This window comes from Martes martes (genome assembly GCF_963455335.1).
Source record: "Martes martes genome assembly, chromosome: 2".
NCBI classification, from domain to species: Eukaryota; Metazoa; Chordata; class Mammalia; order Carnivora; family Mustelidae; genus Martes; species Martes martes.
In genome coordinates, this window is record NC_137889.1 from 69,826,922 (window position 1) to 69,849,743 (window position 22,822).

General features: G+C 42.0%; 1 protein-coding gene across 1 annotated transcript in view; it reads left to right on the top strand.

The window, feature by feature from the left end:
- TRIM2 (tripartite motif containing 2) overlaps positions 1–22,822 on the top strand; it is a 49,445-nt gene that overhangs the window by 21,392 nt on the left and 5,231 nt on the right. The window contains exons 6-10 of the mRNA XM_080796797.1: positions 10,789–10,892; positions 11,119–11,286; positions 16,996–17,164; positions 18,253–18,323; positions 22,585–22,725. Coding sequence (XP_080652923.1) covers positions 10,789–10,892; positions 11,119–11,286; positions 16,996–17,164; positions 18,253–18,323; positions 22,585–22,725 — 653 coding nt within the window. The remainder of the gene's footprint in view (positions 1–10,788; positions 10,893–11,118; positions 11,287–16,995; positions 17,165–18,252; positions 18,324–22,584; positions 22,726–22,822) is intronic.

Genomic DNA, 22,822 nt, shown 5'->3' on the forward strand with positions numbered 1-22,822 from the left:
GATGGGACATGTAACTTGTCCACTCACAGCCCAGAGGCCCTCCTCCCTTCACTGGCCGTATGTGCCACATGTGTGCAGAAGTTGTAGACCTGCCTGCTGAAAGGGGATGGAGGAACTGGGTGAGGACCTGGGCAGGTGCAGGAGTGGGAACCTCCCAGGTCTGCTGCTCCGGTTCTGCCACTTAACTTGAACTTTAGGCAGGTCTCTCAGCTTCTCTGAGCTCCAGTTTCCATGTCTATAAAATAAGAATAGAAAAATATCTGCCTCGCGGAGCTGATGAAGTTCTAGAATATAGGTGAGGTTCGGTGGGGTGAGGTCCGAAGCCAATGACCAAGAAAGAAATCTTGAGACATCTCTGGTGCAAAATGGTGATTTATTAAAGCACGGTGGCAGGACCCGAGGGCAGTAAGAGCTGCTGCTCCGGGGTTTTGAGGGGTGGCAGGTTATGTACCATGGGGGTGGGGAAAGGAAAAGGGAGGTTTCAATAGAACTTTCATATGCTAAAGAGGACCTGCAGGATACCAGATACCAGAGGCCTTTCCATTGCCAAGGTCGTTTTGCCCTTTTTAGCAAGCTATTAAGATAGTTGGGAGATTCCTAAAGAATGTCACATGTCCCACCCAGGAGTGGGGGTGGGGGAAGATTGCAGGGTGTCAGCCTTTTGCTTTGTCCTCAGCCAGCCTTCTGTTCTCTCAGAGCCGTTGTGAGCTTCAAGCTTAATGCCTGGTATGCTGTAGGAGTTAAATAAATGAGAACTATTGGTTTGCACAGGCAATGAAGGTCCTTAGATTTTCCCTACTCCCTTTTCTTCTAAAAAAATTTTTTTTTTTACCTTCCTGCTCCCCACTGATCTCCTGCATTGAGAACAAGCTCAGTGGGTCTCCTGCTCAACCCTTTCGCCCACCTCCTCTCCTGACCTCCCCCCCCCCGCCAGGTGATCCCAGCCTATTTCTCCAGGCAGTATGCCAAGTGGAAAAGGGCAAAGATCTGGGTCTGAATTCTAATTCTCCTTAACAGCTGGGCAGGTAGCTTACCTTTTCTGAACCCAGTGCTCAATTACGGGTAGCTGTTATTTTCCTGTTGCTATTAATTTTAATCTCCATCATCACCACCGGTGATTCTCACCTGACATACCTCTTCGGGTGTTTCACCCCACCATATTGATTTTGAATCCCCAGCTCCCACCAGAGAAGGGGGTGTACGCTTTTCCCTCCTGCCCATTGCGAATTCACTGGTGATTCACTGGCACAGGTGGAAAGGTGTTTAAATGTTTAAACATCCGTAAAGAACTTAGAAGAGTGCCTGGCATATGGCACTGTGTCTGAGCTTATTCATGAAGTAAAGATGCTGTCTTAATTTGCTAGGGCTGTCGTAACAAAATACCATAGACTAGGTGGCTTAAACAAAGGAAATTTATTTTCTCACAATTCTGGAGACTGGAAGTCCAAGATCAAGGTGGTGCCAGAGTTGGTTTCCTATAAGGCCTTTCTCCTGGTCTTCTAGGTGGCGGTCGTTCTTCTTGCTGCTTTGTCCTTACAGGGTTGTCCCTCTGTGTATGCAGAACCCCTGGTGTTTTTTTCTCTTCTTGTAAGAGATTAGGGCCTCACCATAATGGCCTTATTTTAACTTGATGTCTTCTTTTAAGACCTTCTCTCCAAATGCAGTTACATTCTGAGGTACTGGAGGTTGGTACATGAATTTTGGGGGTTCAGCCCAGACAGAAGGGCAGAAAGGAAAGCATCTTTCAGGCCTGTTTCCCCTTAACTTTATGTTTTAATCCAGAGCTAGCCAAAAGACACCACTCATGGTGCAATAATTTGGCTCAAAAAGCGTTTCTAGAGCACCTGGTGCCCTCTGCCCACTATGCCAGGTGATGAGAATCTAGAGATGAAAGAAGCGAGATCTCGCTCAAGGAGCTTACAGTCTGGGTGATAGATGCATGACTGCTTGACTAAATGTGGTGTCTCTCCAGTCTCTCCATCAGATGCGCAGGAGGTGAGAGAATTCACCAGAGGCAGAACAAGGGAGAAAGAAATTTTTGGATTGGTGGGCGGGTCAGCAGAGGAGAGACTGAGGCAGTGGGTGGGATTCATTTTTAAAGAGGAAAGCTGAGGAGGTACAGGGATGTATGAACTCTTCCTTTTTTGGGGAGCCAGGCCGAGTTGTAAGTAGCCCATTGGTCAGTTGGGGCCTCCAGCTGTTTTGAGGCTATGGGTCGTCTGAGGGGCGTGTCTGTATTCAGCCCGGTGCTCACTGGGGCCCTTTCTGCCTTCCACTGCTCAAGCCTGTTGCCTAAAAGTGGCCTCTACCTTTAATACCATGGGTTAGGGGGTGGAAAGCTAGGAAAATGAGAAAGAATTTAAAGAAGGACTACGAACAAAGAGGAGGAGTTATCCAGGTTGACAGGTGGAAGTAGCACTCCAGGTTGAAGGACCAGTGCAAGGAGGAAGGGCATGGTGAAGAGGAGTGAACTTCAGCGAGGTTTCTGAGCAACACAGCCTGTGAGAAGATACAGGGGAGCAAAGGTCGGCGCCATGGAACGTGGGGAAGGCACTGGCTGGAGATGAGGCTGGACAAGTCAGTGTTGGAGCCCACTGCTCCCTGAACACCCTCTGGGCTTCCATACCAGGCACCTGATCTCTGAATTCTTTCCCCAATTTTATCTTTTCCCCAAGTTCCACCTTCTCCTTTGGAGTCTGCTGTGATGATTACTCTTCATGCATGGGCCTCATTTCCCAATAAGATTACAAATTGCTTGAGGTCAAAGATGATGTCCAACAATACCCCAAAGAATACTTGGCATAAGTACTTTATTCGCTTGAATAGGATCCAGTTGTGACTTTCCGCGTGATTTAACTTCCCTCTCACCACTGTCAGGCCTCAGTGTTGAGGTCCAAGAACACACAGACCAGACAACCCGGCGCTAAGCCCGAGGCTAGTCATTCACATGTATCCCCATGTCTGGAACTGTGCTACGCAATGTCAGGCAAACAGTGCTGGCCTTCTAAGAACTTGTCTTCTTGATGTCTGTACTGTAGGCTACAGCAGGTAGAGTTTATATTAATAATTAGAAGACTTTCAATTTTTTTTTGCAGTTGTAACTTTATTATTTTTTAAAAAGATTTTATTCATTTATTTGCCAGAGAGAGTATGCACAAGCAAGGGGAGTGGCAGGCAGAGAGAAACAGAGTCCTCATTGAGCAAGAATCATGACCTGAGCCAAAGGCAGACACTTAACTGACTGAGCCTCCCAGGCATCCCTATAATTTTGTTTTCAAACTTTAAGTATCTCTGTACAATTCAGCTTTTAGGTGCATAACAATAGAACATGCACAGTTTGGGGGGCGCCTGGGTTGGCTTGGTTGGTTAAGCATACAGCCTAGGACTCTTTGACTGGGTCAAGATCTCTGGGTCAAGGGATGGAGCCCTGCTTTGGGCTCCACACTCAGCTGGGAGTCTGCCTCTCTCCCTCTGCCCTTCCCCCCAGTCACGGTCTCTCTCTTTCTCAAAGAAATAAATCTTCAAAAAAAAACAAGATAAAATACACCTTTAAAATGTTATTTAAAAAAAAAAACAAAACAAAACCGCACAGTTTGACCAGTCCCTTTGTGCTGTGTTGAAGCCTGCCACACGTAACCCAAAATTCACTGCAATTCAGCTATACACCTGGCAGGGTAACCACGGTTCTACTGTTCCCTCAACTGGTCTCACACATACTCAAGGCACTCAATTTGTGCTTCAGGATGTATAGTTATCATAATACATGTATGAGAGTTCATTCAACAACCATAAATAACGTGCTGATTCTGTGTACTCATGAGTGAATCCTCACTTTCTGGGTGATGGAAGGGATTTTTCAGGGCTAAATCTGACTCCCATTTTCACCCTCCTCACCAGTTATCCAGCCCCCAGGTTAGATGGAACTGTGCTGTTGAGCTCTTACTTTGTGCCAGATACTTGGCTGGGTCGCGGTGCAAAGAGGGATGAGATTCTGACTGTGACTTAGAGGAGGTGACCGTCCAAAGGAGACAGACGTGTACCTTCAGCTTCAATCAAGACACAGACGCTGGAGTGGCAAGGAGTCCCGGAAGGTTCCCAGAGATAGCCTCTAAGCCTGAGCTGTCTCTGAAAGGGAGTGTCAGATGTAAGGGAAGAAAGGGTGCTTCAGATGAAGGGAGAGCAGGTGCAAAGGCAGGAAGGTGAGAAACTGAGCAGTTCAAGGACCGTAAATGATGCCATCCTCTTGGAGTCTCAAATGAAATAGAAGCAGAGAGAAGGTTGTGTTTTCCTTGATAAGGAGCTTGAACTTTGGTCTCAGTCTCTGGGGAGGGCCAGGGAGATGGTTTCTGTAAGCCACAGTGATGCTTATGCTCACTGGGGTTTGAGACGCATAGCCAGGTCTCTGGGGAGGCCCTGAACTGGGTGATATAGTGTGGTGGCTTACTAAGTTGTTTATTTCCAGAGAGCCTGGAGGCATTGTAGGTCATGTGACGTCTCCCTCAGGAGGCAGTAGTCCACTTGAGCTAATACAATTGCCAGTGTTCAGAGTGTTTCAATGCAGTTGAGAGGAAATGGCCAATTTATAAAGGCTCAGGAAGGGGTTCCTGGGGGCTCAGATCCTTCTTTAAATGACTGCCTTCTGCTCCGGTCATGATCCCAGGTCATGATCCTGGAGTGCCAGGATGGAGTCCTGCAGCGGACTCCCTGCTCAGCAGGGAGTCTGGTTCTCCCTCTGACCTTTTCCCCCACCCACTGTGCTCTCTCTCATTCTCTCTCTCTCAAGTAAATAAAATCTTAAAAATAAATAAATAAATACGCAAACATAAATACGTGCATGCTCAGGACGGAGAGGGCAAGGCTCTGGGACCAGACTGAATTCTCGGTGTGCGACTTGCATGCTGTAGGGACATGAGCGGGTAGAGTGAGTGGCAGTTAAGGCTGTGCACTCTGAAGCTGGCGGCCCTGGGTCCCAGCCCCAGCACTGCTACTTCCTCATCTGTGCAGTCCTGGCTAACTTTCTTCTCTCAGTGCCTCAGTGTCCTCCATAAAATGGGTAGGAGAAGAACCACCTGGCTCCTAGGGGCTTCTAATAACGACTGGTACTGAATGACATGCAGTCCACTTTAGAGAGGCAAAGGGAGGTAATACTAATTCACATCTTATTCGTAGCTGTAGTATAGAAGTAAGAGTTAACCTAAGTCTTGAAGAACAGTCAAGAACTGAAAAGACTGACTCCCTCATTTAAATCCCAGCCTGCTATTGATTAGCTATATGATTTAGGGGAAGTTATGTAACCTTCTGTGCCTCAGTTCCTTTATCTATAAAATAGGGATGGTATTAAGGTGTACTTGATCTAGAAAGGATTAAAATAACATATGTAAAATGTATTCAAAGAGTACAGGTGCATAGTAAGGACTCAATAAATGTTGGCTGTTGTTGTTACTATTATCATCATCAACCCAGGTAAGGATAGTCAGGAAAGGGGGCGGATTTCAGTTTTGATCAACCAGGCTGAAGTGTACCCTCGGCACTTTAGAGCGTAGGTTTGGAGCTCAGCAAAGAAACCAGGGCTAGAGATCCTTTTGGGAGTGAAACGTATAAGGAAGTTACTTTAAATCATGAGCTTCAGTGTGGTTCAGGAGGGATGGATGGGGAGCAGAATAGAAGGAAGAACTAAGCGTTCTCTGAGCCAGGCTTTGTGCAGTCCATTTCTGTATGGTGTCTTACTAAAAATCTTACTTAAAATCTTTGGTAAGGATGACACCCTTCCAGTTCCTAATGCCCCCACAGCAGAGAATACCTACCACAACATAGGAGGCACATGCTGCCATACACACCACCTCCTAACTCTGGGCTCTGTGATTTCATGTTAGCAAGCCGGACATCAGCCTTGAGGGGAGCATTTACACTACAGAAGTGGGCAAGAGCTACAAATCAGAGCTCTTCCCATGGTTCCCGCCCCTCAAGAGCCAAATTACCACAACATATAATTATCCCTCCTCCTGAAGAAATCGGGGCTCCGAGAGCTTTAGGGCAGGACCCAAGCCTCTGATGCACCTGCCTTTACTTATTTTTTATTTATAAGATTTTATTTATTTGACATAGAGAGATCACAAGTAGGCAGAGAGGCTGGCAGAGAGAGTGGGGGAAGTGCTGAGCAGGGAGCCCGTTGAGGGGCTCAATCCCAGGACTCTGAGATCATGACCTGAGCCGAAGGCAGAGGCTTAACCTACTGAGCCACCCAGGCGCCCCAACCCCTGCCTTTTTAATCGTATGACGATTCCTCTTCATCTTAAATGTCTTTTAACTACCGTGGTTTTCCAAAGTTGAGAGATTTGATACCTCCTACGCCTGAAAACTGAATTATATGCCTGCTGTGAATGAGTTACTGTGCTAACTCTGATACTGTGCTGGAAAACAATCCTGAATGAGTTTAGGGAGGTAGCTTAGAGCATCTGTTGATGAAACACCGGGATTATTTTCCCCTGCACTGTTAGAGTTTGCTGACTAGAAGCGGTGAGCTGGTTTTGTCAGCTACTAAAGAAAATCATTAAACAAAAGGGAAGCCAGAAGACGTGGGAGGGAGTGAAAGAATCACAGCTGAATTGTTTCAAATTATGTAATTCATACACCATACCTTAATGTGTCATTGAGAAGAAAGGAATGAAACACTCCTTTGTACTCTTCGTATTCTAGTGGGCTTTCTTATAATGTAAGAGGGATGTCCTGAGTGCTAGGCGCTGTGCTGGGGTATGGGGTGCAGCAGCAAACAGGACAGATGTTGCCCCTGTCCTCAGAGAACTAACGCTTAGAGAGAGACAGTTAAACAGTTAAAATGCCATGTGCTAAGGGATGGAGTTCCTAAGGGTTTTAGAGAGAAAGCATGAACCATATGAGCTCAGAGAGAATGCATGAGCCATATGAGCCCAGAGGTAATCAGGAGCCTGGTATTCTAAAGTCTAATTAGAACCTGGTATGCTAAAGTCTAATTAGAAAAAAGCAGGGGTGCTAGGGCACCTGGGGTGCTCATTCCGTTGAGCGGCTGATGCTTGGCTTTGGCTGATGCTTGGCTTTGGCTCGGGTTGTGATCTCAGGGTCCTGAGATCAAGCCCTGCATAGGAGTTCTCGCTCAGCAGGGAGTCTCCTTAAGTTAGTTTGTCCCTTTCCCTCTGCCCCTTCCCCCCACCTGGCTCTTTCTGTCTCTCTGTCACTCTCTCTAAAATAATAAATCTTTAAAAAGGCAAACGGGAGAGAGTCCTGACTGGCCCAGTCAGTAAAACATACAAGCCTTGATCTTGATCTTGGGGTCATGAGTTCAAGCCCCATGTTGGGTGTAGAGATCACTTAAAAAAAAAAAAAAAAAAAAAAAGGAAGGATGTGTATAAGAGCAGGAGACCTGAGTTTTTTATTCTTTTCTCAGTCTTTACTACCTTTGTGATGTGTCTAGGTTCATTTTCTCATCTATAAAGTGGAACAGTAATATTTGTCCTGCTAACTCTTGGGATTGTTCCAGGGAGTGCACTAGAGAATAGACTATGAAAATGCTGTAAATATTATTGAACATTTTGTTTTTCCATGATGTAACGTGGGGTGTAATTTACTCCGTTGCTAATAATTCGTCCGTGCACTCACTCATTCGACAAATATTTGCTAAGCACTTACTTGTTTGAAGAGCCTGTGTTAGACCCTGTTTTTTGCTTGAGTTCATCCTCTTGCATTATCCCATTCAGAGTATCTAGATTTGTTTAGCGTTAATTCTCCTATTACATTGGAGTGGGGGTGGGAGGAAATTTGCAGTTCTGGATCCCTATTTCAGTCCAGGGGCTTTCCTTGAGTGATCTTCCTGGGGGCATGGGTGGAGGTGGCCCGGAGGAGCACAGATGAGAAGCTGTTGGCTTAAATATTCATTTCATGCTTCATGGGCTAGTTTAACATCTGGGAAAAACCAGTTTAATTATCTTATGGAATTGTTGCCAAATTGTTTATAATTACTTTTAAGACTGGTGTTACTCATTTTACTAGCCAAAACATAACCACCAAATGAAATCTTGTACATCAACTTAGTCAGGAAAAGATTTTATAAGTACTATGTGTGTATATGTTACATTTATATTCATTACAAAAGAACTAGTTTTCATTACATAGAATACTTTGGAGGGGGGACTTTTCTGTAGTCCAGACAGAATATACTAAAAATCTTGAAGAGTAAAGCATGATCCCAAATTATTTCTAACTTCTGGAATTTATTTTGTTTTGGTCCCAACATACTTTATAAACAGCTGGATTGTGGGCATTTCAGCATGATAATATGCTATAGTTCCATGTTATTACACACCATCAATATTTTTGAAGTTCAACTGCTAGTGAAGATAGCGTTAGCTATTCCTCAAGAATATGCTCGTAGTTTTCTTTGATCTTCAGGAATAACACTGTGATCCTGCTATGCTTAAAAACTCAAATAGATTTTTTTAGAAAAACGGTCAATACTTTCCGACAAGATGAAAGATACCCTTAAGAATCAGAAGGTATTATGTCATGCCAACCCCAGCTGTTTGAATACTCAGCCACGTGTCTTAAAAAGATTTTTAAAAATAAACATAAAATTGAAATGGCAGTGTCTGCTCTATCTAGCTTTTTCAAAAATATGTAGTCAAGGGGTGTCTGGGTGGCTCAGTTGGGTAAGTGTCTGCCATTGGCTCAGGTCATGCTCTCAGGGTCCTGGGATGGAGCCCCAAGTTGGGCTCCCTGCTTCTCCCTCTCCCTCTCCTCCTCCCTACTGCTTGTGCTATCTCCCCGTCTCTCTCAAATAATTAGATAAAATCTTAAAAAATACACACACACACACCTGGACTAATAGGTGTTCTTCCGACCCAGTGATTTTATTTATTCGTGGGGCAGCAGACTCAAGCTCTAGTTAACTTGAGACCAAGAATAAGAGCTGGGCCAGCATGTGGCACTGGAGCTTAGTAGAGCTGTGGAGTCTTTCCAGCAGCGTGGTCTTTGGCAACAAGTTTCCATTGCTCTCATGACCGGGTATTGATAGGCACTGAGCATCTCCGTTCATTTCACGCTGGGCAGAGTCTTCCTTCTCCTTGTTCCAGGCGGTATTGACATGGAGCCCAAAGAAATGTCTTCCCAAGTTTCACCTACGCTCAGAAATGTATATTCATTTCTGCAAAGATAAAAGTGTTAGTATTTTTTGCTCATGTACATTCTCTCCTTCAACATTTGCAGAAGGAAAATGAAATCTTTTTGACTAAGGCACCCCCTTAGCTTCTGCTAAAGCTCTATTCTCCCCATGGTTTTTCCCTTCCTTTCAAACATCAACCTGCGGCCTGCAGAGCCTTCTCTGAGTAGAATAATAGGCTTTGTCCTGAGCAGGTCAGACAAACGGTTAGATAAAAGAGGGCAGCAGGCAGGTTTCTGTCCCTCTTGGGCCAGAAGGACAGCACCAGAATCCATCTACCTGTTCAGGTGTTTCTTATTCCCCTCCCCATTTTCAGTATTTCTTTCCCCTTCCAGTGTGTCCTCCAAGCCATGGGTGCCCTTCCCATTTTACATAAGGAAGGACCTAGAACAACCTGGGGTTTCTTTATGGAGGCACTTCTTTTGTTTATGTTCCAATCTGAGCTGTAGGACCTTGCTTTTTTATTGTGTTTCTTTACTTGGTCCTTAGTTCTTCCTCTTGCTCATAAAAACATTTGTTTTTTATCAAATGTTCCTGACAAAGTCTCATTCTTGAGAAACTCTTGACCTTGCCCCCACTACCTTTAAAAAAGTATGTATTTGGGGCACCTGGATGGCTTAGTCGTTAGGTGTCTGTCTTCCAGCTCAGGTCATGATCCCAGGGTCATGGGATCGATTCCTACGGCAAGGAGCCTGCTTCTCCCACCTGCCACTCCCCCTGAAATGCAGGGTGAAATGAAATGATAAAAGTGCCCGCAAAAAAGCTGAGATGTAGCTTTTTCCCTCGAATTGTGAAAATCAAAACTTCCTTCTTCGTCCTTTCTGAGTAAAGTTCAGTCTGTTTCTGTCCCTTAATATTTACATGGTCCTATTGAAATAAGTTACAAATACTTGTTTTGAAACAAAAAGAGACATCTGTTAACCCATAGATGTACTGGCTTTTTTCTTCCTCCGGCCTCATCTCTCATTGAAAAGCCTAGTATGGATGAGAGTATTATTGGATTAATTAACTTTCTTCCCCTTTTGTATTTACTTAATCCAGAAAGCGCTATGAGATACTGAGTTTTTGAAAATAATGAATAAGTTAATCATTACATGACCATCAGCCTGCTAGTTTTATCACATCTGAGGCCCTGTGGTTTGTTAAATGTACTGAAAGCTTCTTCTTAGAAGCTTCTTCAAGTCAGGTTTCTTCCAGAAGCTGCTGAGTGAGAGGGTGGGGTTTCAGCAAAACTCTAAAATAAGGCCCTTTACTGTTGCATATCATCGATTGTAGTATTAGTTTTTTTATTGTTTGTGAAATCTTACACATATTTTAATACGATTATTAATGTAATATTAAAATAATATGTAGTTACAGCTTAAGACAAGATTGCATTTGCCTAAAAAAAGTGATTTTTACAAAAACTTTATTGGTCTGGAAGAGATGTTCAGGAGCCTATGCATTAGGTCATGGTAGGAGAGGTGCTTTTTTTAAAGTATAATTTAAAAAAATACATTCTCAGGTTACCTACCTATGGAAGCCTGGCTAATTCTCTTGAAGAAACGGGAAGATCTAATTCTCTGTTGCTTAATCTCTGTGGTTTTATAATTTGTTTCTAGGTACCAAAGGAAGAAATAAAGGAGAATTTACAAATCTCCAAGGGGTTGCTGCGTCTACAAGTGGAAAGATACTAATTGCAGATAGCAACAACCAATGTGTACAGGTATGGCCCTCATTATATACCTTTCTGTGCGTATTTTCCTACTTAAGACTTCAGATCTACGGTACAAAGAAAGGAAGAGAAGCCTACAATTGTGTATAGGCTTTTCTTCAAATGGGATTTGCCTGTCCTGGCCTGTAGTACATATGACGGGCGTGTTCTTGAACTGTTTCTTCCTCACTCATTTCTGTGCAAGTTCACGTTCCAGGGAATGTCATCTGTTTTGCAGATATTTTCCAATGACGGCCAGTTCAAAAGTCGGTTTGGCATACGAGGGCGCTCTCCTGGGCAGCTGCAGCGGCCCACAGGAGTGGCTGTGCATCCCAGCGGGGACATAATCATCGCAGACTATGATAATAAATGGGTTAGCATTTTCTCTTCTGATGGCAAGTTTAAGGTAAGATTAAGCTGCCAGATGGCTGCTAAACGGTAGAGAGAAGAAATAGGAATTATAAAGATGAACTTCGACAAGTTCTCATTTACAAAGACCTGTTCACATTGTTCCATCTAACTTTTATGGAGAGGAACAGTGATATTGTCATAAATGTTATATATAGGAAATAGCGGCTTCATTTCGTCAAGCCATTAGGTTGCTCAGTCACTTTCTTTTTACGTATGATCATATTTACCTAAATGCAATGAAGAATAGCCGTTAGAAAAGGGTATCGAAGGGGCCATTGATATCTCCCCAATTAACCCACAAATTGGCATGTATGAAGTTGCCTTCTACTGTCTCAGGCCTGTGATAGAGGATGATATGGGAGAACCAGAATTGTAAGACCTGGTTTGTATCTTTGAAAAACCTAAGAGCCTCTTGAGGAAAAACGACACCAGAATGACACAAAACAATTTGTGTCAGCCTCGAATCAGTCATACATTGTTTGGTGCAATCTGAAAACCTAGTGGTGAAATGTGTAAATAGGAATTGGGAGGACAAGAAAATGGCAGCTGGCAGCACAGAGAAAAGGGGAGTTTAGTTGTACTTTGTGGGGGGGGGTCCCATCACTTGACATATTTGCTATTGTCCCCAGCATCATCTCTTTCTTCAGCAAGTCACTGAAGAGTAGAGAGCCCGCTAGGGGTACCAGGAATCTCTCTTGTAAGGTGTCCTCAAAGAATGTTATCATACAGCCTGTTTTCTGTTCTCACGAAGATTATGAGACACTTTGTCAAACATGTTTTTGAAGTCTGGAAGCACTGTGCCTCCTGTATCGCCCTGTCCAGCCTGCTAGAGGCTTGTCATGAACTTTCACTCAGATAAATCAACCCTTTGGAATCCCAGGTCTGCAACTTAAGAACTACTGATATAAGTTCCCTGAGCCTTGATAGTCTCCTATGTCAAAATTGGATTAAAAAAATATATATTTTATGGGATTTGGGTAAGGATTACAGATTTATTTTTGGATTTTATGTTGCCTGGTATGCAAAAGGCATCTGCATCCAGAAACCCTGTCCAAAAAATGAAGTCTGTTTGATCAGCTGTGATTTGGACTTCAGGACTTGCCAGCACTTGGTCAGAACTTCCTTTTCCATCTGTTCAGAGATTGATGCTCTTCATCATCTATTTTGGAATCCTGACGATTACACGAAGTTCACTCAATAGTTTCTTTTTGGAGGAATTTATATTTCCCTTTTTAAAGTTGTTGGATCACTACAGTCACCCCCTCATTTTTATTAAAACGAGTTACTTCCATTATTACTAACCCTCAGATGGGAGCCTCTGTTTTATGTGGGGCAGCATCTTTTCAGTCTAGGAGACTCAAAAGCTGTAGTTTCTAATTCCACCATATTCTTCAGTTCAAATGCCACACAATTCTTCAGCTGCCCATGAGGTTTTTTTTTCTTGTTCCACTATAAATTTGATGACTCCATATGATGGCCATGTACACAGAAAGGTCTCTTGCCTTTCTAGATCTCTAACTTCCTCCCCTTCTTTTGTGTTTTTGTAATTGTATTTGTAGTAAGACATACTCAAATACAACAGCCTTAACATGAACAGAAGGAAAACTATTCCGCAACATCCATCTAATTTGGAGACAGCCCATTTCCTTGTGTTACATACTCTAGCAAAATCATGACCTGTCTCTAACTTCATGAACGAATGCTAAAACAAGTATAAAGGGAGCAGTTTTATGTCTAATATACTGAAATATTTTATATCTACTATATTAAGACATTTTGAAACTGGAGTTTTATATTTAGGAGAGAAGGGCTTCCTGAATTACGCATTTTTCATTCAATTGTTCGATAGTCTATATGTAATAGACACTAACTTGGGAGATCCAGATCCTCACAGTTGGAATACTGTTGTAGTAACTGGAATAAACAAGAACACTAGTGCCCTCTAGAGGATGGATAAGGTAGAGTTTCAGCATACCCTTTTATTTTCCGTAGGAGTTGATTGGGGGTGAAAGGATAGCAAGTAAAAATGCTTTAATACTGTAATGGGAGCTCATCCAACTGACCATTTGCTTGACCATTTACTGAAGGATACTTATTTTCTTTTCATGGTGTTCAGTAAAATTAAACACGTGCTCAGAAAGACAAACCCTCAACACAAAGGTGGGTTCTTTGTGTTTGTTCCCAGTTAGTTCTAGAGACAACCGCTTATCCCCTTTTCTTTCTTCCATTCACCAAATTCTTAGCCCTAATTTTCATTCCTCTCTGCTTCTGAATTTTTCCTTGCCATCTTTTCTGTCGATGTACATCTTTCAGCCCATCCCAGGAGCCTTTTGTAACCCTAGAGCAGACACAGAGGCCCCAGCATATCCTAAAATATCTCATCTCTTCCTTCTTCAATTTAAGGATCTACTTGTTGAGTTAAATACTTCTATTTACCTGTTTCAAAGTCAGGGTCTAAAATAACCTCTGCTCACTATTGGGTTTAAGCCGGGGACATGTTGTCAGGCCAAATGCAGTAACTCTTAGTTTCACATTAACATGTGAATGTTAGTTTCACATTCACACTAACATGGTAAAATCTGGTGCAGCTACGCTGGGAGTGATAAAGGGAAAGTGGAAGAAAAAGAGGTTTGCACTCAACATCTCAGGTTTTCTGCCCTTTTTTTTTTTTAAGACCTGCTTTAGCTCTTACCGCATGATGGAATGGCAACAGTCCTTTATTTTCTGTCTTTGTTCTACGTAATTGCCATCTATTTGGTATTATATGACTGAGTCATTCTAAAGTACAGCTAGTGTTCAAGGGTTAGGTGTTAATAATATTCTTGCTGTAATAATCAGAGGGTCCTCACTTCCTTTTGATCTCTACTGACATATCTTCCATTACAACATGAAAGAATACAGTTTCTTTACATATCATCATGGTACAGCCTCTTTGATCTCTGAGCTAATTTACAAAGTCAGAATCAAATTTATATAACAGATTCCCTTGGAAGAATCCCATTGTTTCCTTTCTAAGTAAGTGTGTCTCTTTGTACTCAAGACAGCAAATCTGAATCTCATCTATAAGTTTATAAGAATGAAAAATCACACACGGTCTGAACTCCCACTACGAAAAAGTCCTTATCCCTCTCTCCATACCCTCTTTCTGCACATACCTGCATGTCTCTGTTAACACTTGAGCGGCAGGTATGACAACAACGGAATGGGTGGAGAAAAGGAGATTTTGTGCCATCTGCTGTGCTTGGCGCACTGTCCTTCAGAATCTGCATGACCCAGGAGGTAAATGCAATAGCTACCATTTTATAGATGAGAAAACTGAGGTTCCAACTGGTAAAAGAGTAAATTTGGCTCTGAAGTTTTGATCCTGGGTTTGAATGAACTGTGGTATCATAAAAGGAACTAGGAAATCAGGAGATGCTAATTTTTTTTTTTTAAGTGCTGGAAATGAGATAAATTTGGCTTAATACTGGTTGAGTTTAGGGTAATAACTTATAAAATAGGTCAGGATTAAAGATACGGATTTGAGACTCTTATACACAGAGGTGAAAGTTGATGCCATTGCATAAATGAGGTCTTAGAAGAAGTGTAGAGAATTACGCTGTCCACTAGCCACAGTGGATGCCAAGTTCTTGAAATGGAACTGGTCTGAACTGAGCTGTGCTATGCATGTGAAATACACACTGGATTTTAAAGACTTAGGAAAAAAAATGTAAAATATGTCATCAGTAATTTTAATATTGACTACCCTCTGAAATGATAACTGTTAGATATGTTAGGTCAAATACAATATGTGATTTACATACTTTTCCCTTTTTTTCCTTAGTTTTTCCGATGTTGGTTACTAGAAAAATCTTAATTACAGATATGGCTCATGTTATATTTCTACCAGGCAGAGAGAGAAAATAAGAGGACTAAAACAGAACCCATGGAAATGTAAATTTGGCAGGATTAAAAATTTTAATTTAAAAAGTAATGCATGCAGATAGGTTTTTAAAAAAATAACCCTATAGATGAGCATCAAATGAAAAGTAAGAGTTTCTCCTGCCACCAGTAATACCGCTGGCTTCTTACTTTTTCTTCCAGGAATACATATACAGACATAAACCCATTTAAATCAGATGGGCTCAGACTGTACCTACTGTTCAGGACCTTGGTTTGTTTAAAAATACGTTTGAGGAAGCATTTATAAAAACACACAGAGATCTACTCTACCCTCTAAGCTTTGGTGCCCAGGAGAGCGGCGGCTCCTGCCTCCTCTGTCACTGGGCACCCGGCCTGGCTGCTCCCTCCCCTTGGGTGCTCCTTCTTCCTTGTCTGTAGTGACCCATCCTATTAAGTTTTTGTTCTCTTTGGCTTCTGACATCGCCTGTTTGAATTCTCCCCAATCTCCCAGTCTCCCAAATCAAACACTCAATACCAGGCACTTTAAAAAGGACCCAGTGACCGTATTTTTCCCTGTAATGTGACGGAGACATCCTCCAGGGTAGGGGCTGGTCTTGGTTGCCTACTCAGTGCCTGCAACCCTCAGCCACAGAGTTGGTGTCCATTAACGTTCATAGCATAAGTAAATAAATGGGTGCGTGAGTAAAATATTTCTTTATAATGTTGCTATCAAAGTATGTAAACAGGCATTTATATAGTCTACTCAGAAAAATGAACAAGATTTAAAATGAATATGGTATGTGTTTGAGAGAAATCAAATACTTTTCTCCCATCTTAAAATACTGAAAACTGGAACTATTCAATCATCATGGTTACCCTAAATAATACTAGGCTCTTGAAGTCAATATATTCAGCAAATATTTGTTGAGTCCCTGTTGGGCACCAGGAAGTACTCTAGGCTCTAAGTACACGGTGGTGGATAAAACGGACATGATTCCTGCCTTCATGGAACTTAACACTGGTGAAGTCCAGTGCCAGAGGCTTGGTGATTTTGATATTAATTATGATCCCAACAATGACAATGATAGCTTCCCTTTAACGACTGCCTAATACAGGCTATATTATATACACTAAATACCTTTTGACATTGTTTTGCTTGTACATATTCCAAAAATGCCACTCATAGTTACTGAAGTCTTTTTTTTTTTTAAGCTTTTTTTTTTTTTTTAAAGATTTTATTTATTTATTTGACAGACAGATCACAAGTAGGCAGAGAGGCAGGCAGAGAGAGAAGGGAGGAAGCAGACTCCCTGCTGAGCAGAGAGCCCGATGCGGGGCTCGATCCCAGGACGCCGGGATCATGACCTGAGCCGAAGGCAGCGGCTTTAACCCACTGAGCCACCCAGGCGCCCCTGAAGTCTTTTTTTTTTAATACACTTTTTGATGTATAAGGAATCCAAAGCTTGAGGAAATCAAATGTACTTGTGCTATTCTAGGTGTGTCGAAAGCAAGCAACAGGTGTAGAGAATGTCTCCTTCCTCCTGATCCTGTGATCTTTTGCTAGACCACACTGCATCTCTACAAGGGAGCTGTGACCTCAGCTAGGGGGATTCAAGAACATTTTTGGTGGTGATCCCCTTAAAAAGTAAGGATTTCACATAAATCTTAGTAGCAGATAATGGACGTGACAAAAACAGAAGCCCGTGACCTATAAGTAGGTCACGGAACATTTGAGTATTCAGGTACATTCGCACTGAAACCGATGTCTTCCTTCATGTTCCGTAGTGTTTTAAACCTTCTTCTCTGTACTTGTTTCTAACAGACAAAAATTGGATCCGGAAAGTTGATGGGGCCCAAGGGAGTCTCTGTGGACCGCAACGGGCACATCATCGTGGTGGACAACAAGGCGTGCTGCGTGTTTATCTTCCAGCCAAATGGGAAGATAGTCACCAGGTTTGGTAGCCGAGGAAATGGGGACAGGCAGTTTGCAGGTACACTCGATGGTAATATGTAAACCCCCTTTTTTATGCTTCTTCTGCTCACATTTGCATGATGTTGGAGCATGTGGAAGATGCCTCAATCCCCAGTGTGTTTGCCGGCTTTGGGAAAGACACTGGGGATGAAATCTAAGGGAAAGCATGGTGGGATGCTTCTCAATGACTCTACCCGCAGTAAGTCGGGCTGCAGGCCATGTGTGGTTTCTGTTGGCAGCCGCGTGCAACTCAGAAGTCTGATCTTTGAATATTAATATTAAGTAAAACATAAATTTTAAGATAAATATTTTAAAAATAAAGATGTTTGACGAATAGTAGTGTTCCTTCTAATTCTCCCTAGCTGTAGCTTTGTCTAAAGAGCTTCTGGATGAGAATTTTTTTCACCTTCTTAGGTGATGATAGGAGAGCAGGACTTCAGAATGTTCAGGAAGGGCAGTTCTGTTACCTCTTTTTTTGGCGTAGCCCTTTTGCAAGCACAAGCTGCTTAGTTTTTCACATCTGCAAGAAGAGGCTGAAAGCAGTTTATTATGTTTTCTTTTTGAAAGGATGCTTTTGGCATTTGACAACAATTTGCCTCATCTTTTTTTGTGTGTGTGCTTTGTCTCCAGTGCTGCCAGGTTCTGAATGTCACCCCAAATTACCGAGTATGGATTTCTGCTCTACTTTTTAAAAAATATTAAATATTGGAGTCTTTTTCCAAGGACTGAGAATCACCACATCTTTCCTCAGGGGGACCTGAGGGCCCTGAAAGGATTAAAGTGTCCTCAGGGAAGCTGGCAGATAGGACTTTCAGATGGTGGCTTGGAGGATGAATTCTGATGCTTACTGCTCATTCCACTTCATTAGGGCTGCTGGTGCTCTCAGCTTGCTCCAAAAGAAGCCAGAGTGGACAGTCCCAAGTGTAGAAGGGTAGAGGACCCAGGGGATCTCGAGCCAGAGTTCTGGCTGAATGATCTTTCAAGAATGGAGACTGTGATTCTTTGTTCTTTCTTAAGTATCAAATAGGTTAAATTGTGTCACTGCTGTGTTGCTATAATAATTTTTATCGTTATAGTTGTCACTTATTTTTTTCACCTTTATTGCAGGTCCCCATTTTGCCGCTGTAAATAGCAATAATGAGATTATTGTTACGGATTTCCATAATCATTCTGTCAAGGTACTATCAGCACATCAATTATTGTTATCTTTTAACTGCTTTTATTGGGAAATCAATCAGAGAAAATAATATAATAATGATATATATGCACAGGAACTAAAAGAGTTAACCTCAAAGAGTAGATTTTGCTTCTCCCTGAGGTGCAGGTTTTAATTTGGACATCCAGACTTCGGAGAGTCAGAAAATTGAACAAAATAGGGTGGTTGGTGAGTTTCTTAATTTGAAACAGGCATAAATGGTCATGACTACAGAATGAAGTTTGAAAAAGCAGTTGCTTGGACTTAGGCAGAACTTTCTGAAGCTTCATATTTTGTGGCTATTCGATAATTAAAACTAGATCATTTTTTTAATTATCTGCACCATAATGCCTTTCAAACAAAATTAGATATTAGAATTCTGCTACAACCAGAGTTGGGGAGGGAAATAGCCCTAGTATACATTCCTACAGCTGTATCATACTTAGAATGCCCTCACACAGTGTGGGTGTTCCCCAGAATACAATGCCCATTCAGCTCCCTGGAACAGTGTGGTACATCTTCCTTACTAGGTATGGAGGGGGGAGGAAAAATTTGATGTTTGTTATGATCCAATCAGGACCTATAAAAATGAATGAGAACAGATTTGTCATTTTACTGAAATGAGGAAATGTTTTGTCACATTCTAGACCACGATTCTCAAGGTGTGGTGCATGTTCCCCTGAAGGGACGCCAGGTGGCACGGACCATGCACTGGCAGGCATTTTTATTTGGAGAGTTAAATGTTTATTTTTAGGGTTACCTTCTGTTTACATCAAGTGGTACTGGTTTACTCTTACAGGAATGATAGGAAGTTTTCCTTGTAAGTAAATTCATTTACATTTTTTTTAAGTGAGGCTTTTTTTTTTTTTTTAAAGCTTTTATTTATTTATTTGTCAGGGAGAGAGAGAGCACGCACACGAGCATAAGCAGGGGGAGCGACAGATCGAGGGAGAAACAGGCTCCCCGCTGAGCAGGGAGCTCATTGTGGGAGTCGATCCCAGGACCCTGAGATCATGACCTGAGCCGAAGGCAAACGCTTAAGCAGCCTAGCTACCCAGGCACCCCTAAAGTGAGGCATTTTTAAAGGAAGGATAATAAGGAAACAGCAGAGGTGATACAGGCCAGTGACTGAAGTTTGCATTTAGAGACAACCATTGGGCAACCGAAGTGAAAAATAGTTTGTTCTTGTTGATAACTGGAATGAATAGCTATGTAGGGATGAGATTTCAACACCCATCTCCTGAGTCCTTCACTGCTCCAGTTCCCCAGTTTGCCCCGAAGGCATCTTTAACCTGAGTAAAATGGAAAGGTTTTGAGCTTTTTGGGGTGGGTACCAAGTCCTTGTGTAAAAACTAGAGCCGGGTGGGCTGTGGTGATGGGGCTGGAGGAGGAGAAGGGACCCCCACCATTGCTTACTTCTCAGGCTGCCTCCTGTGTGTTGTCTCTCCCGAGTTGCTGCCGCAGTGGTAGACCTCTGTCCACACTCCCCCCACCACCCTCAGTCTCTCTCTCTGCAGGACCTCTCGGTAAAAGGAAGAGGACTGTGAGAAAAGTAGTGGGGAGGAGGGAGACCTCAAAGGGGCCGTAGGGACTGGGCTCTAGGCTGGCCTCCCAGAGGGCTGTAACAGTCCTGTGTGAGAAGAGTAACGAGAGGAGTCATGCTTCCAGCCTTCCCTCTCTTTGTAGAGGAATCATTAACTAGTGGGCATTTAAGCAGAAGATGACTGGTGTAGATGAGCAAAGGCCAGCAAACGCCTGGCATAGATGCTGCCCACCCCCCCGCCGAAGACAGTCCTATTAATCAAGTTGCTCTTTTCTACTAAGCGCAACTGTGGCCTCAGAGCCTTTCCGTCCCAGTGCTCCAGGCAGCCTCTATGAACCAACTGGCATTGGTATGTGGGAGGACTCCTATTTACCAGCCCTGGCTGACAATGTAGAAGGAAATAAAACAGATGTAAGTAATCAACATGCAAGGCAGGTAGCAATAAGCGATTTCTTTAAAAGAGGTACATATAAAGTTCTCTAAGTATCCAGAAGAAAACAAAGAGCAGATTTCTGTGACTAAGACTTATCAGGGAAGACTTCCAAGCAGAGGTGGTATTTAAGGTGAATGGAATTTTGAAATCAGGAAAAGATTATGAAAGTTATCAAAAAACTTGCCATTATATCACTGCTGTGAAAACTATTTCAGCTCACACATCTGCCTCTTAATATGTTTTCATCTGAATAATTTATAAGCAATTAATTGATGTCTTAGGCGGGAAAAATAAACTATGAGAAATTTATAATTCCTAAGATTCTGATAATACTTCAAGTTTTCAGTACAATAGAGGTAGACTATTTTAGTAATTTAAATTCAGTTTTCATCGCATTTAAGAAAACCAGTCTATTTTGTTTTTTCTCTTCTCTTTGATAGCCGTTGCCATGTAGCTTTTATGGAATAGTTGGGCTTTCGTTTCCCATGTAACACGTGGCAGTTAGAAGAGGTTCTGGATTCCAGGCACTTCTCTGGTGGTCAGTGTGAAAACTGTGCCTATAGGTCAGGGCTGACAAATGGTCTAGTTCTTTAGCTACCTTCAGCATGCGTTCTCTTTTCATTGGAAAACAAGTAAGACTCAATTTGTCATTCTCCGTCATTTCAAAATAGAGCAGAAGTGTTTGAGCCATTTGGATCATGCCAAGGAAAACATACTTACTCAGAGAGATCGGTACAAACAAACGAAAAGATTATTGGTAGGACTTAATAAGGGAAAGACGAGAGAATAATAGATTGTGTCCTCACCAGCAAACACTCTCACTGGTCTTTAAAACAAGAATGTTTTGTGTGAAATGAGATAAAAGTAGTCAGGAAAGATTTTTAAGCTATAACATCTTAGTAAAAGCTGGTTCTTGTCTTATTCTTTGCAAAGAACCAAAGAGGTGGCTTGCTTACTTGGCAAGTTAGGTAATTCAAGAAGCAGTCATGCTTCTTTCTCATCTTAAATTTAAATTTAATTTAAATTTAAGATGAGATTTAATTTCTCATCTTAAAGTTTTAGCCTTTAGAGATGAAGTGTCTCACTTCACTTTCCCAGTACATATAACTAAAAGGAAGAGTCGTTTTCATCTTTCATGATCACAGAGGTGGCAACAGGAGAATCTGTAAAAGACCCTGAGATCATTTTCCAATTAGATCTGCACTCAGGTGTAGTGAAATCCCTCACCACATTTTAGGAACCGTTACTCTCCATGGTGCTTTGCATGTAATACTTTTTCATTTGTTAATGAGTATTTTTACGCATGTAAGCTAGATGACAATGGAAGCTTAAAATAATGTCCTAGAGATATTTCACAACCATTAACTATCGTCTGAATCATCAAGATACAAATTGTGCTTGCTCTATCTTATATTTAAACACATATTAAAAATTTAGTTCTCTCCAAATCAATAATCTGTATTTGGTACATATACAGTAACACTCCATTAATAAGAATATTTAATTAACCACAACAACCCATTGCTTTTCCATATCAGATATTAGAGAATTTGCCAAAGAATTCTGTTTTTTGCCCACTTCTGTCAACCCGCCTCCCCTCGGTATACTCCATCCAGCAAAGCCTTATGGTCATATAAACTCTTTATTTTAGCTGAGTATATATTTTGAAAAAATATGTTAAAAGCCTTTCTTTTGATTCCTCACCTTTGCCATTAAGCACAGACACACGCGCATGTGCACACCTGTACATTTCCCCTGGTATAGGTGTGAAGTCCAGCCTACTCTTCTCTCACATCGACTTTCCAAAATGGTAATAAAATCTGAGCATCCGGCCTAACGAAAACTCCTAGGTCCTGATCCAGTGTTGATCATCCATCCTTTAGAAACACGATGCCTGTCCTTGAGACTAGCTATTTAATTAAAGGCAGAAAGAATTATATGGTTGAAAATTACAGCTCCACTTTCTCATCCTACCCTATACTTGTATATATTTTATAGTTTATAACAAAAGCGTTTTTCATATAAGTATTCAAAAACCAGATGTTAAGTGAGAAATAAGTGATTTAACAAATAATAAATCAAATTTATATAGCAAATTGGGGAAGCATAAATGATGTGGGGGTCTACTTTGTAGATTTTTTTTTAAGAATGTCTTAAATCATAGGGCTTGTTATAAAAAACCTGCTCGATACGTATTTTTTATAACTCATAATGTCGGCTCAGCTGTTCTCAATTTAAAATAAAACCATTTAAAAATATCTCATTCAGGTGTTTAATCAGGAGGGAGAATTCATGTTGAAGTTCGGCTCAAATGGAGAAGGAAATGGGCAGTTTAATGCTCCAACAGGTGTAGCCGTGGATTCCAATGGAAACATCATTGTGGCGGACTGGGGAAACAGCAGGATCCAGGTAACTGGAAATGCTAATGTATCTGTGGAGAGGGATCGTTACTTGTTGAAAGTGAAGAATTGGCTCTCTCCCAGCCGGAATGTGTTCCATTCCTCAT